Below are 16,193 nucleotides of genomic sequence, written 5' to 3'. Positions count from 1 at the left end.
CACCGGTCTTTGATACCAATGCAGCACAGCAGGCTGAAGGCTTGTAAATTGTAATGTCCTTCTCTTTTCTGAAGCATGCAGTGGAGGGAGGAACTCATAAATCAATGAATTCAAAACTTGGGTGTTCCCCCCCCCCCACGGAGCAACGTCCTTTCTTGAAAGTTTTTCCAGCTTGTTTACTAGTTCACTCCAGGATCTGACAGGGTAAAAAAGTCTAATTGCATCCTGTAGCAGGGTAACGCAAAGCTGTGTTAAATAAGGCCCGGCTCTCAGCGTTGGGGCCAAGTAAGAAGCGCCACTCTTACTCTTACACATTGCCTTGTCTCACCAGATAACTGAAGACAGAGTGGGTCAGATTTTCAGCAGGGATGAATCAGTGTAGCTGACGGAGCTATGACAATTTATATCAGCTGAGGATGTGGCTGATATTTTTGCAGTAGTCTCCCTTTTTTTTTTCTTTTTTTCTTTTTTTTTTTTTTAACGGGAGCCACCTAGAAGCACACTTCCCTAAACTGGGTAACCATGTGACACTGCTTGCCCATCCTTCCCCCATCCTACCCATGCTCTGATCTGCAGTGTCTAAAAGAGGACTTCCATCCAGCAAATTGATGTGCCAGCACAAATCCATTGGGCTCCTCCCGGGCCCATGCATCGGCTTTAGCAGATCCGATCGCAGGACCGAGGCTTCAGACTGTAAGGCTACGTCTACACCGTAGCATTTTGTCAGCAGAGGAAATGCAAATGACGCTCTCATTAGCATTTCTTGCACCCTCATTTGCATAGTCTCTTCTGATCCGTTTTGAAAAAAACGCAGTGTAGACGGGGCCATTTAATGCAAAAAACCCTTTTGTGCAAGATCCTGTATGCCTCCTTTTTCGAAGGATAAGGGATCTTGCACAAAAGGATTTTTTTTGCACTAAAAAGATTTTTTTTCTACACTGCGTTTTTTTCTGCAAAAACCTCTTCCGCAAAACGGATCGAAAGAGACTATGCGAATGAGAGCACGAGAAATGCTAATGCTAATTCTGCCAACAAAATGCTACAGTGTAGACGTAGCCTAAGCTCTTGTGAGCCAGGTCTGTGTCTGAGTGTGCTGGGAAATCTACTATAGACGTGAGAGAGTTTGTCTGTCTGTGAGCAAGCCTGTCTGTCTGTCTGTCCGTCTGTATGTTTGTTCAAGAACTCTTCCTAAGTGATAAGAGCTAGGGCTAGGGTTACGAGCTAGGTTTGGAAAAAATACTGGAAACACTTGATGGGGGAGGGGGAACGGCCGGGAGGAGGGTGGGGCTGGCCAGGAGAGGGGGCGGGGGCAGTGCAGCTGGCTGCAGGAGATGGGTGGGGCTGGGGGCGGGGCTGGCAGCTGGGGGGGGGGCGGGGACAGCGAAGCTGGCCTGGGGAGATGGGGGAGGGGTCAGGGGCAGTGCAGCTGGCCAGGGGAGATCGGGAGAAGAAGAACCGGCCGGCAGGAAGCAGGGGTGGCTGGGAGGGGGTCAGGGGCAGCGGAGCTGGTTGGGGGAAGGTGGGAGGGGGAGGCGGGACTGACCCGGGCATGTGCAGATCCCGGGGCGCTGTCAGTCCCGTGCACGGTCCAGAGAAGCGCGAGGGAGTCCGGCTGCGGCTCCATCACGCGCTCAGAAGCAGGGACAGGGCTTCTCCTCCTCCCCAAGGCGTCAGATGCCGCCAGGGCTCCCAGCACTGATCGCGTCCCACCTCCCAGCCACTCCCCGAGCCCTGCCAGGCTTCCGTCCGGCACCCAGCCAGAAACCCAGGAAACACCAGACATTGCACATGTCCGGTATTTTCTGGATTTTTTTACCGGACAGAGAACCCAAAAACCGGACTGTCCGGCAGAATATCGGACACCTGGCAACCCTAGCTAGGGCCACCAAATTTGGTAGGCAGGTTCCTCTTATCCTAACTTAAAGCAAGGTCAGGGTTTGGTTATGCCTCAGCTCTTCCTCCCCCCACACTCCGATTGATATGGGGACACATAAAACCATTCAGAAAAGAGACCAGGCAGGTGAAAAGGGCTGGCTGGAGGTGCGCCAACCCCCATCTGGAAATTAACCTTCCACCTCCAGGTGCCCTTTAGAGAGGGTGGGGGGACTGCAGTTCCCTCCCGTCCCCCGATTCAAACAAGAACATTGCTGGCTGTTCCCCTTCATCAGGGAGCGAGGGCAAAGTGCACAGTTTGCTCCATTCCTTAATCTGGCTGGGGATCACAGGGGGCAGATGAAACTGGACTTGCCCCAGGTAGGGGACCAGCCCCAGTGTGGAGCTGCAGTGGGTATGAAGAAGCACTTCCAACTTGGCCCCAAGCAGCTGTGGTGAGAGTGGATTGGGTTTGTCCCCCTACAATGAGGCAGCCTACATACTGAACCCCTCCTCCCCAGCCTCACCCCAGAACAATGATTTAAATGAAGAAAAAAAAATTAGTTAAGGACCCGAGTAATACCAGGTAAATCGTCCATATATTTGGGGGTGTGAACATATTAATAATAAAAACCAGAAGCAAATTGTTGCTGCTTTAAAGCTTAGAAACCGGGCAACATATTTTTTCTTTGTAATAGAAAATGGTCAGGACAGGCCCATGTTTATTGGGCACACATACACACATTCACGCAAATACACACATACACACTCAGGACGCTGAATGACAATCTACTCCACCACTGACACCAGATGCTGTTAGAACAAATCTCATTGGCTGAAAAAAACCGGAACATAGTTATTTAGCACCTTCACAAAGCTGAGAGCTTTTCCAAATTAACCCGTTCCTCAGCGTCACATACCCTATAACGCTGATACAACCTCGTTCAAATAATTTGTCTACCAGAATGAAAGACATAAAACCTGTTCAGGTAGCAAACCTAGTTAGTAGAGTGTAAATCTTCAGTTTTGCAGGATCTTTCTCCATGTTTGTTTTTATCTTGGTTTCGGTTTGACCAGAGGGCGAGGAGGAGGAGGAGGAAGAGGAAGAGGAAGAAGAGGAAGAGGAGGAAGACAGAGATACAGACTCGATGGAGGAAAGCCTGGAGGGTGATACGGAGCTGCCAGGTTTCACTCTCCCTGGTGAAACGTCTCAGGAGCCCATAGCGGGCATAGGAGACTCTGCAGCACAGCTGGCCGGGGTGTCATACCAAGTTCCAGACACTATTGAATGGGAACAGCAAAACCAGGGCCTTGGTAAGAGCAACTCTTCTTTCTTTCAGAGCGTGTGCACTTTGTTTTGCTCAGAACCCTGCTGGGCTGTATACTTAACCTCATTCACTAAATCCTTCACTGTAGTTAATGCAAGCGTAACTGCCACCAGGTGGATTTGAACCTAGGACCTCTGAAGCCTGTTATAGGAGCCTCTACTCTCTGAGCTAAAAGCCAGCTAGCTCCCAATTCATGCTGTAGAGGTCTCTTGATCCTCACTGTTGCTGTGGTCTAGGTGCCACTACATGGGATGGTGAGCCACACTAGGGCTATGTCTACACTGGCGGGTTGTTGCGCCAGAAGTATGCAAATGAGGCTAAGTGTGGAATATCACCGAGCCTCATTTGCATACCTAATGAGCCACCGTTTTTGCGGAAGAGGCTCTTGCGCTAGAAGGAGCTGTCGACACTGCTCCTTCTTATGCAAGAAAAGCCCTCTTGCGCAATGCCGCTACGATGATTATTTTCAGGAACAATGGCAATGCGCAAGAGGGTTTTTCTTGTGCAAGAAGGGGCAGTGTAAACAACTCCTTCTAGCGCAAGAGCCTCGTCCGCAAAAATGGCGTCTCATTCGGTATGCAAATGAGGCTCAGCGATATTCCACGCTTAGCCTCATTTGAATACTTCTGGCACAACAACCCGCCAGTGTAGACATAGCCTGCACGTGTGGGTTACATAAGTACAGGCAGTCCTCAGACAATTGGCTCCTGAAAATTGTGTCGTAAGTCCAAACAGTGTAATTAAGAACCACAATCCACTCCATTGCGGGACCAAGTGTTGTAAAGTCGAAAACAACCTTGTAAGTTGAAGCAGGGTGTCCATTCAGAAAGCTGTGACATTGTCCTAAGTCAAACACCATAAAGTTAAGGACTACCTGTATTTCAGGTGGACACCGGTATAACCAGATCAGAATCTGGCTCTGGGTGCCCAATCAAATAATCTCCCATTTAATGGAGAACCCACTCGTTGTACTGGTCCTACCCCTTTGTTTCCAGAGCTTAGCTATGGATTACTCTGCTGACACACTAAGGTTTTCCGTTAAAAGCATTTTCGGAAAAGAGCATCTAGATTGGCACGGACGCTTTTCTGCAAAAGCAATTTTGCGGAAAAGCGTCCGTGCCAATCTAGGCGCGCTTTTCCACAAAAAAGCCCTGATTGCCATTTTCGCGATCGGGGCTTTTTTCAGAAAACAAATCTGAGCTGTTTACACTGGCCCTTTTGTGCAAAAGTTTTGCGCAAAAGGACTTTTGCCTGAATGGGAGCAGCATAGTATTTCCGCAAGAAGCACTGATGTCTTACAGTAGGAAGTCAATGCTTTTGCGGAAATTCAAGTGGCCAGTGTAGACAGCTGGCACGTTTTTCCGGAAAAGCGGCTGATTTTCTGGAAAAACTGGCTAGTCTAGACACAGCCTCGCTGGCTAATGGTAAGCCCTGCAAACTGAGGCCAGGTCTACACTAAGGGACAAAGTCCAACTAAGATACACAACTCCAGCTGTATCAATAGTATAGCTCAGTGTTCCTCAACCTTTTTTTTATAAAGTACCCCCTTTACAAAAATTATAAGTACCCCATTTCTACCATTCCAACACATTTGTTTAAACAACTTAATTGTAGCTGGGTGGGCGATGAAATTTTTGGGTGTAAAAAGTACAAAAATAATAGAACGCAGTAAAACTTAAAACAAAAATTCAGTTTTCTCCAAATTTCAGTTGTGTTGACGTACCCCCCAGACTTCTCTCAGGTACCCCTAAGGGTACTTGTACCACTAGTTGAGAAACACTGGTATAGCTGGAGTCGATTTACCTTAGTTTGACTTACCTGTGTGGGGGTGAGGAGAGTCAATGGGAGAAACTATCCCGTCAACTTCCCTTACTCCTCACGACCCGTTGGAGTTCCACCGTCAATGGGAGCAAGCTCAGCGCTTGATTTAGCATGTCCTTACTAGACCTGTTAAATCGACCCTGTAGCATCTATCTCCTGGTAAGTGCAGACAAGTCATGAACTTCAAAGGGAAAGTTGGGCACCCTCTGCTAGGGGTGTGGCAACGTAAGGTGCAGCAACGTAAGACCTTCAAGGATAGGTACGATGGGTGGTTAATCTAGCATTTTGCTACTGCTCCTCTCATCTGCTGCTGCATTTTTTTCAGTGCCAGTTTCCTGGCATTTTATGAAAAAGTTCTACTGGTGCATGGGTCAGCGTTGGAGGCGATTAGTTCATGGTGGCACTGATGAAGGTTACAAATCAAGGCCCACATGAAGCTATAGTCAGTCTACGCCAAGTTTACGAGCCTGGATTGCATGACCAGACATCCCCATCAGGGAAAGCCCCCATGCTACAGATCAGTCTCCAGGGCTTAACCCTTGCAGCTTGCACAGTCTGCAAAGTCACCAGCTGCTTGGCAACGTCTGTTGCACAAGGCAAAGCAGGGAGCTTTGAGTACTGTTCCAATATGTTCTCCAAACTGCCTTGTGTACAGCTTCAGTAGTCTGCCGCCTTATCAATAAAACATGAATTTCCCATCTGTCTATGCTTACGCTGAACATGTTAAGCATTGAAATGGGTACTGGCAGCCATCTGAGTTGAGCCAGACCTGAGGTGGGCCAGTGGAAGATTGAAGAACGAGAGAAATGACGGAGCTTGGAGAAGCAGCAATTGCACCAGTGTCGTCTTGTGCACGTTGTGGGGCCCAAACCAAATCCTATCAAAATCAGTAGGAATCTTTCCAGTGTCATGGATGGGAGACAGAACACCCTGGCTTGTGACCGTCCTGATGGGGTCTTTCAAGCAAACGATTTTCAAATTCTTTTATCCTCAGCTTTTATCATGTATTATGTGCTGATAACTCACACTTCTGCTGGCATTCGTTTCCCAGTAATCCCATGTTTCCAACCATTCTGGTGGTGTTCGTTTCCTTGAAGCATTTTCGAGATAGTCAACTGCCAACCTGCTGTTTCCCTGATGAGGGCAGGTGGAGTTTGAATCTGATCTGCTATCGCCCTGGGAGACTAAATCTTGCTGGGAAAGGACGTTTCATGTTTCACGTATAAAATCTGTTGCATGGATCTTATTAGCCCATTAAACTGGCCAGGCAGTGTGAAGTGTATAATTCTGATCTGTGAATTCCTTCCTAGTTAATTTTAAAGCACTGGATTGTAGAGGAATAAACTGCAAGGTTTGGAAGGGAAAGACTGTGATAGAAGAGCCTCAGGAAGCTTTTCCTTTGTTGTGTTATTTTTATGAAGTTTGGGGAGAAAAAGAGACTAGTCCAGATCCAGCATTGTGCTTCTGCTCCTTTTGGGCTGGCTTGACCAGCCCAGTTCCACCAATGAGATTACTCACATGGTTACATTTAAGCGTGCGGTTAGCCTGGTTCAGGGCCACAGTTCTCGACTCCTGGCAGATATTTGCATAAGGCGGAACGAGGACCATTGTCATTATCCTCTGCAAATGTGACGTGACAGTGTGGCAGTTAAGGAAGAGGAAAGTAAGAGAAGGGGTCTAATGGAATGTCTTCCATCTGACTGGCTCTGTTGGAAGAAACAGTCTCAGAGGATTAGCCATGTTAGTCTGTACCTGTAAAAACCATGAGTAGTCCTGTAGCACCTTAGGGCATGACTGCACAAGGAAATTATTTCAAAATAACTTATTTTGAAATAACTCCCAAAACAACTGTTTTGAAATAGCCTGTGCCCACTACAGGGAAGCCTCAAAATTAGTCCAAGTCAGGCTCCCTTTATGTGGACGTGCTTCCTTGACTTAGAACCCCAGGAAGCACTGGGGAGTAATTAGTTTGAATGACTCTGGGGACTCGTTATTTCAAAATAGCAGCAGTGGAGCATCCATGCTACCGCTATTTCGAAATAAGCGTTATTCCTCGTGGAAAGCAGGAGTTATTATTTTGAAATAACCTGCCCCTTATTTCAAAATTCTTCCCTAGTGTAGACTAGGGCTTAGAAACTAACACATGTATTATATCATGAGCTTTTGTGGGTAAATCCCACTTCATCAGATGAGAGGTGTCCATGAATCTTTAACTCACGAAAGTAATTCCTCAGCAAGAAATGTAAATGTAGGTTTGCAACTATTACTTTACATTTTTCTTGAATTTACTGTATGGCCTGATGCAAAGCTCTTTCGAGTCAATGCATGCCTTTTCTTCAACTCTCAAGGGCTTTTGCATTAGTCCACACAGTAAATAATAAGGCCCCAAATAATAAGAGTGGCTTGTGTGTTCAGATTAGCATAACATACTTTATGTAGCCCTCCTGTGAGAAAGCAGCCTCAGCAGCAGAACAGGCTGAAGCATAGAATACCTGAACATCAGGCCAGAGGTACCTGGGGTGGCTTCCACCTGTAAAAGTTTGTGAGAGCCCGGCTGAGGGGACTCTTGCCGCCTGCCAGGGTTTGTTGCAGATGGTGGGGCAAAGCAAGGCAGCCTGCCGATGCCAACTACCCAGCCTGCAAACATCCTGCAGTTTAAAAACTAGTTTGGCTCACAGCACTGCAAATTTGTTTCCAGATAGGCCTGGGTTACTCCTTGCTAGGCTGTGAAGAAAGCAGTATCAGCTCACAGCTAAGCTCCTTTTCTGTGTAGCTCCCCTGCCTGGCAGCTGGTAAAAAATCCAAGGATAAAGCCAGGCAAATCAATGGAGCTACATGCCTGCTACAATCTTTCTCTCCCTCTTTCTTCTTGGTCAGTTTGATATAGGCATTTGCAGTCTCTCTCCAGCTGCAAAGTCAATGACTCATGCCCCCAACAGAGCCTGATTAGGTCACATGACTTGATGAGTCATGCCTGTGGGAGGCTCCAGCCAATCCAGAAGCCAGGAGCTGGTCTGGTGACTCACAGGGGTGGTATTTAAGTCTCCCAGTAGTGCACTCCTAGCTGACTGCTGTGATGTGCTGCCTCATGGCTTAGAATTAGCTTCTTCCTGGTAGTGATAGCAGACTGTGTAAGTGTTTGTCTGCTCCAGTTCTGCTCTATCCTTGCTCTTGTTCTAACACCATGTTGGACCTAGGGTTGCCAGATGGTTTCAACAAGAATACCGGACACACTTGACATTGCATCACAATCTACATTACATCTTATTTAGAAAACCCCGGACATTTCTATTTTCTCAATTTGTTTCCTGAACAGAAAGCTCAAATATTGGACTGTCCAGTTCAGAGCCGGACACCTGGCAACCCTAGTTGGACTCCAGAGTCTCACGTTGCCCTCGAAGCCTGTCCATTCCCATCATGGTTTCTGACGCTGGTTACTGAGGGATGGCGGGGGGGGCAGAAATTTGAAAATCTAAGGTGGTTTAGCTGGATCTTGCTTAAGCCAATAAGAGCCTTTTGTGTGGGGGTAGGGTAGGATGCGAAGGGGTTAGTGCTGGAAGGATTTTGCTGTCTAGGTTTGCTGTCCTTCTCAACTGTTCCTGATGTGGAAATTTTTGCTTTGTAAGCCATTTCATGCGAGAGAGGCTTGGGCTATGGAAGAGAAAACCCCTAACTCCATGCAAATATACTCTCCCTGGTATTCAAGTTGGTGAGCTCTCCGTCCATGCTGTTGGTGGGGAGTGGTTGGATTAGCAGTAGCTGATGGAGGGATGTGCCTGAGGCCGGGCAGTTCAAGTGTCCATTAACACATCCCCAAAATACTAGAACTTGGAGTATTTTTAGAATGGCGTAGGCCTGCCCCATGTCCGTGTCACTTTGCAAACTCACACCTCATTTCAGAGAGCGTGCCCTAGATTATGGGGGTTACACACCTGCCCCACCCCAGGTGAGGGCCAAGCGGTGTCTTCTGTGCGTGATACCTCAGGCTGGTTTTATTTCAGTTCTGGATGGTGATTAACCAGAATAAAGCAGGACTGTGCTGTTCAAACCAAATGAATGGCCTCCCTAGGTGCAATGTCTCTGGGAGCAGATGCCAGATCGTGATCTGGGCACACTAGACTAATCCAGCACTGCTGAGTAGTGTTGAGAGGTTAGAACCTGACTCTGCTTTAACCCCGCCTGTCTCTACTTTTTGAGACAGTTTCCTTCTGTCACCCATCTGTATACACACCTGCTTTTGCTTGGATTAGACGTAGACTGAAGCTCTCTGTTCTGTTTGTGGGTGTTACTGCAGTATAATTATGGTGCTTTTTTTAAACTCAGCAATTTAAAGACCTTTTCTTGTGTCTCATAGTACAAGCTATATTCATGTCTCCTTCTATCCTGTAATATATTCCCCCAGACAGCTTAGCTTCTCTGAGAAGTCACATTTAGTAGTCAGTGATATCCTGCTTCCACAACTGGTCTCCTCGGAATTTCCAGGAGGTCCAGTAACTTTCCCCAGGTCCCAGTGATTCTTCCAGGATTAGAAGATCCTCATGGCTCCTAGACTTCTGCTTTGATATGAGGTCTTCTGCATAGATGTGAGTGTAGAGCTGTTGTATCAGAGGATAATACTTATTCTGGGGATGAAATATGCTCCTGGGCAGAAGACCTGCCTCGGTACCATTTACATCCCAAGTAAGCCCTCCAGAAAAGTAGGATGTAAGTGTGCATCAGCCTTGATTTGATTCCTTATAAAGGGGAGTTCACTTCTGATACTAATCTGGAACCTGAAAGTGTTGTTTTCGATTGCATGGTGATTAAAGGAAAAATGGGGGAAGATTAGTTGTGGCTAGAACCAGGTACTGATAGGTTATGTCTACACTAGCCCCCTAGTTCGAACTAAGGATGCTAATGAGGGCAACCAAAATTGCTAATGAAGCGCGGGATTTAAATATCCTGTGCTTGATTAGCATATTCCCGGCCGGTTGCCATTTTGGAAACTGACTAGCCCGAAGTAACTGCCCGCGTCTACACGCAGCAGAGAAGCGGGATTCCAAGCTAAACCCCTTAGTTCGAATTAACTGTTACTCCTCGTGGAATGAGGAGTATCCCACTCAGAACATAAGAGCCAGAATTGACTAAAATTAAAAATAGCCTCCCTTTCTCGCCCATCCTTTGTCTCCCTCTCTTCTGGAACGACTCCTTTTTGATAAACATACAAACCCTACCTTCTCTGAGGGCTAGACAGGAACACCCATTGGAAATAAGTTTGGGTTACCAATGATAAAATAATTCCTTCAAACCTCAGGCAAATGTTGTTGACAACAATGTTGGAATCCCCATTAGTCAGGGAGAGTTTTTGATAGGGTGAATATTGCCCCAGATCTCTCTGATTTTTTTTCTTTTGCTTTGTCTTTGAAGAAATCCAATAGCCTCCCATAAACCTGGCAAGAAAATAAAGAATTTCAGTAAAGCATTATTTCTTTTAATGTATTGGCAGTGCCACCTGTGCTTGAAGCTTCCTGTATCTAAAGTGAGTCCTGCAACTCTATCAATTTTTTTCTAATTCTATTTGTTTTACAGTGGTTAAGAAAAACACCCTACTTTTTACAAGTGCTGGGGTTAACAATGCTGTCCCAATGTACATTTCCCGGGCTAAATTCCAATTATATAATTCCATTGACCCTTCCTCTTATTCACTTGCAGAGTCAATTGGATATGGTATTCCTCTCTTTAGTTTAAAAAAAATCTGAGATGCAGTGTGATCTAATGCACGGAACCAGTAATTCCAGGCTCCCACTATTGAACCACTAACACCACTAGGTTGAACCTAGGTTCCACCTGGAGGTGGCTCATCCAAATGTTAGCCAGAGCTGACATTGCATAGTCGATGAAAATATGAGAGAACCGAGTTTGAGGTAATACACATGTAGTTAATTCACTCCTATTGGAAGAAGAGAAACAGTCCTTGTAAGAGAAATATTTTCCCCATCAATCAGGTGGGGTACATGCTATCTAGTACCAACTGTGATGTTTGTTTGTAAGGACACTTGGAAATCTGAGTGAACCCACCAGCTCATTTCACAGCTGCTGACAACAGCCTGAGCAGGAATTGAACCAAATTTTGTTGCATGCTCACACAGCGGTCATGCTGTTCAGCAACCAATACCTCACAGTGTGTTGCGTTGCATATTGCAACCATTTGTACAATTGTACCATTTTGTATCAAATGTATTGTGTGATGGAGGGAATGGTGTTTAAGAGCTGGTTGGAGAGACATCTTTCAGGGATGATCTACATGGTGGTTGGTTCTGCTGTGAGGGCCCGGTACTGGACTTGATGATCTCTCAAGGTCCCTTCCAGTTCTAGTGTTCTATGATCCCTGTTGGAATCTTAACCCTGATTTTTATGTGATCAAAATAATGTTGCCTTTGGGTTGATGTTTACGGTTGGGCCAAGTACAGTGAGTTTCCGTTTCTTTTTAAAGCACCTAGGGCCTGATCCAAAGTCAACAAGTGTCCTTCCATTGTGCCAGAGGGGTTCGGCTCAGACTCCTGCTACCTGTCAGTGGAGCAGCTAACAAACCATTGCGTCCAGGGTCATTTCTCGAGAGTGGACATTAAGCCTTGCCCCGTGCTTGTCGTGCAGCTGAGGCTCATGACAGTGACTCGTGGGCTGACTTTCATGGGGCCTATCAGCCAAATTGCTGCTTTTTCTCTTGTGGATATGTCTAAAGTTATAGTACAGCCTGGCACGGCTGCACCAGTACAGCACACGTGGTGAAGATACTCTGTGCCAAGGGGAAAGCGCTCTCCCGTTGGCATAAACCCCCGTACGCCTCCAAGTGGAAGAAGCTATGTTGGCAGGAGGAGCTCTCCTGCTGACATAGCACTGTGCACGTTTGCGTGTATGTTGGCATAAGGATGTCACTCGGGGTGTGGTTCACTGTCCCATGTAGTGGCATTTAGACCACTTAGAGAATGAATTTGCTCTGCAGCATGAGCTGAGCGCCAGCTGACTTTTTAGCAGGGTCGAGGCTCATGCACGAAGCTCCAGAAGTCACAGGTTCAGTTCTGCCTGTTGGAGTTATCCACTGCCAGACCATCCCAAGGGCAACTCTTGGGACGCAGTTCTGTATCTGGTATTGCAACTTCATAGGAATAGAGTTCCTGACTGCTGCAATGGTTTTGGAATGATCTCCTGTTAGCTTATGGCTTGATAACTTCCACATTAGCTTAAGACAACTGCTCCTGTGTAAGTGCACAAGGGAAGGTGGTGGGGTGGGGGGACCTCAGGGAGGTGTTTCCTTTCCTGCTTCAGCCCTGGGGCAGCTTCAGAAATTTTTATTTTACTTTACTTTACTTTCACTTGATTTGATTTGATGCATGAAGCTGTGTTAATTGAATAGCTGGAGCCAGATCCTCAGCTAGTATAAACTGGCGTAGCTCCAGTTGATGAAGTCACTCAGAATCTGGTCTGGGGTCTTGATGTGTGTATCTGTTTTAACACCCTCCACCTCTGGGTCATACTCACAAACTTCAAAGCAAAACCCAGTTAGAACAGGCTACTTTTGCTGGATTTACTATCCCAGCTATGCAAAGCCACCAAGTTTCTGCCTGATGGCACAAACCTGCCCAAGCTCATGCGAAACTTGGCTCAGATTTAGTGAAACTTTTTTGCAGAGTTGGCCCAAGTTTTGAGTTGCTGGATTGTGCTGTGGGAAACTTGCCTGGGCTATCTGTGAGCAGTGGTGATATTCTTACTAGCCCGCATCCCTCTTCTATACTGTACCTTTGTTTTAAGTAAAAAGAAAAGGCTTTTATATCTGAAAGGAGGGAGGAACATGAAGGTCTGAAGCCAAATCATCAGCAGGTGTAAACTGACATGGCTCTATTTGGAGTCGCATCTGTTTACACGAACTAAGAATTTAACTCTGGTTTGGCACAAAGTGTAGTAACATCTGGAGGCCTGAGTGACAAGCAGACTGAATTCAGTTACTGGGGAACTGCAGATGATCCCATTTTATTCTCAACAGTAGGTGTCGCCACTGTCAACTAGAACTGTTAGGGAAGGTTTTACACAGAGGCTAGAAAAATTGCAACTGCAGTACCACCTCTTTAAAAACGGTACTTGGATTCTCATATCGGGCTCATCTTCAACAGGAAATGTGTAAATGTATTGTGCAACCGTAAGTATTACTAAGTACTAATGAACCAGTTCATTCTTTGGTGATGATCCGACCCTAATAGGAGGGCTCTGAAAACAAACCCCAATAATAGGATAAGGAGCAGTGAGTTTTGAAGGGACAGAATAAAAGTAGTATGTACATTTTGAGTCTATTCAGAAGCATCTACTACAGTTAAAATAGTGATTAGTATTCCCCTGAGAACACTTATTGCATGTCTATGTATTATGAAGGGACTTTTAGCACTGATAGTGAAAATAATACCTAACTCTTATACAGTGCCTTTCATTAGATCTCAAAGCACTTCTCAATCTTTATTGTATTTATCCTCAACACACCTGTGAAGCAGTGGTAGAAATGTAGCCATGTTAGTGTGGTGCAGCTGAAACAAAAAACAGCACTGTGTAGCACTTTAAAGACTAACAAGATGGTTTAATAGGTGATGAGCTTTCATGGACCAGACCCACTTCCTCAGATCGAATAGTGGAAGAAAACTGTCACAACCATATATACCGAAGGAAGCAGGGCACTGCAGTTATGCCCATTTTTACAGCAAGTCTACCTGACTTGCCTCAAGATCACATAGAAGAAGTGATTTAAAAGACATGATCCTCCATAGGCCTCCCAACGTGCCTCAGAAATGATTAGTTATCCGTAACACAGTATGCTTCACTGGAGAAGGCACTATGCTGAGTCAGAGCTATTCCTAGCTCTGCTACTGGCTTGTTGTGTGACCTTGGGCAAGTCATGGCACGGCTCTCTGCCTCAGTTTTTCTCTCTGTTAAATGGGCATAATGGCACTTCATTTTTTAAAAAAAATTACTTCAGCCTTATGTGCGTCTGCTGAAGGAAATACTGAACAAAAGAGAATCTAGATCCTTTGGTCTGGGTTCAGAGTCCAACTAAGAACTGCTTGTGAAATGTGTTCTGTTGGATGTATCTTAGGTAATGCAGCCAGAGAGAAAATCTCCTTGACCTCACACTGTGGTGTGATAGAGGAATACATAACCTATCCAATGTGCCAAGCACGAGCGGGGAGGGGAGACACCAGGAGTCAAACAAAGGAATCCCCCGATGGTTTCTCAGTCACCTGCACAGGCGCTAATTTATTTACCATTTGCTTCTCTATTTCTCACTGTTTAAATGTACTTGAGGACTAGCCAAGTTAGTCTGCAACTGGAAAAACTTAAAAAACAGTGAATAGTCTTGCAGCACCTTAGAGGCTAACGAAACATGTAGATGGTATCATGAACTTTCAGGGGCACAACCCACTTCTTCAGATGAATGGAATTATTAAAGATCCAGTTTCTAAATAAATAAGGGATGGGGTGGGGAGGAAGGGAGAGAGGGGAAAAAAGGGTGAAAAATAGTTCATTAGCGTATCAATGCTACATGAAGCTGATAGAGAAGGTACTAATTGTTCTTATAGTAATAGAAATGTAGCCATGTTAGTCTGGTGTAGCTGAAGCAAAATGCAGGACTATGTAGCACTTTAAAGACTACCAAGATGGTTTATTAGATGATGAGCTTTCGTGGGCCAGACCCACTTCCTCAGATCAAATAGTGGAAGAAAATAGTCACAACCATATATACCAAAGGATACAATTAAAAAAAATGAACACATATGAAAAGGACAAATCACATTTCAGAACAGAAGGGGGATGCCGGGGGAGGGGGGTGGGGAGAAGGAAGGTAAGTGTCTGTGAGCTAATGGTATTAGAGGTGTTCACTTTCAGTCCTTTGGGTATGATGTCCATCTTCTTGCACTTGAATAGACCTCTAATACCATTAACTCACAGACACTTACCTTCCTTCCCCTCCTCCCCCAGCTAATATCTTTATTCATACCTCTCTTATAATCAGACTTACATGTAGTTGCTAGTTACAGTCTCTGTGGGTCAGGCACAGCAAGGGATGCCACATATCACTGGCTAGTGAGTTACATTTGCATCCCCAGGGGAGCCAACAGCCACAGTAGGTCCCTGGGCAACATGGGGGGCGGGAGCTGGATCTGCATTCCCAGAAGGAATGAGGCTTTAGGGAGAAGGTGGCGGGGGGGGGGGGGCAGCCAGCCCTCTGCACCAGCTGGAGTGCACCACGCTGCCACCCCCACCCCCCCCGCCAGCCCTTTGCGCTGCCTGGAGCGTGCTGTGCAGTACTTCAGTGGCAGTTTAAAGGACTCTTTACAATCTCCTGTCCTGGCACAGTTGATCCCTTTGCCCCCTCTCCCAGCAGACCACAATCCTGGGACCATCACAGCACCAGCCCGGTCCCCGGCATAAATGTCTGGAACCTGGCCGTAGTATTGTATGCTGGCTAAAAGGCAGCCAGCTGCTGGAACAGAGAGATGCCTTGGTCAGGCCACTATGCCCGCAGCTGTAGTTGGCTGCTCACACCACAAGAGGATCCTCTCGGGTTAGGGTAGCTCTGGCCAGGGGCACTGAAGCACCATGCCCCCGAGTAGGACTGTGTCCAGCCTGAGATGCGTGACCGAGGAAGAGGTTTGGCAGAGACATACTGGTGAGCTTTCGTTATACCAAACCATTGTTTTGTTTAAGCCTCTGATGTGACCAGGCTGGAAATATGCTTCCCCCAAACCTCAGTAACCATGATTGTTGTAGATTAAGGAGATTAACCAGACAGCCCTTTTAATGAATCCTTCTGTCTGCTTAAAAGCTGGTACATGCAGCATCACAATAGCTCATACAGCTATCAGGGCACTGTACATAGAGAGAAGTACCATGGCTTCACAACTAACCAAGAATGAAGGGAGCACAGGTAATTTCCTAAGGGTTAATGGCTAGGTGGGAGGAATTTGGTGGGTGACAGCCATTAAAGGCACAGCTAGCAGCTGTGACTGCCAGCCGGTTGTTAATTCCTGGTGCACATGTGGTCCATGAGAACTTGTGACCAGCCAGTTGCTGGTTTTCTGGCTTTCAGCGGCTACATTACATGAATAAAGCAAGGAATACTTTCCTAATGTTACTGTTCCATGTAAGCAA

The 16,193-nt window shown here is 46.3% G+C and overlaps 1 protein-coding gene across 3 annotated transcripts in view; it reads left to right on the top strand.

Annotated features, from left to right (window-relative positions):
* Window positions 1-16,193, top strand: part of ARMH4 (armadillo like helical domain containing 4) — a 152,321-nt gene that overhangs the window by 82,474 nt on the left and 53,654 nt on the right. For all 3 annotated transcript variants that reach the window (XM_075926317.2, XM_089778318.1, XM_075926314.2), the window contains exon 5: window positions 2,950-3,186. In XM_075926317.2, coding sequence (XP_075782432.2) covers window positions 2,950-3,186 — 237 coding nt within the window. The remainder of the gene's footprint in view (window positions 1-2,949; window positions 3,187-16,193) is intronic.

The sequence above is a fragment of the Pelodiscus sinensis genome, chromosome 5, assembly GCF_052426305.1.
Source record: "Pelodiscus sinensis isolate ZL-2025 chromosome 5, ASM5242630v1, whole genome shotgun sequence".
NCBI classification, from domain to species: Eukaryota; Metazoa; Chordata; order Testudines; family Trionychidae; genus Pelodiscus; species Pelodiscus sinensis.
This window is presented reverse-complemented; position numbering and strand designations above follow the sequence as displayed.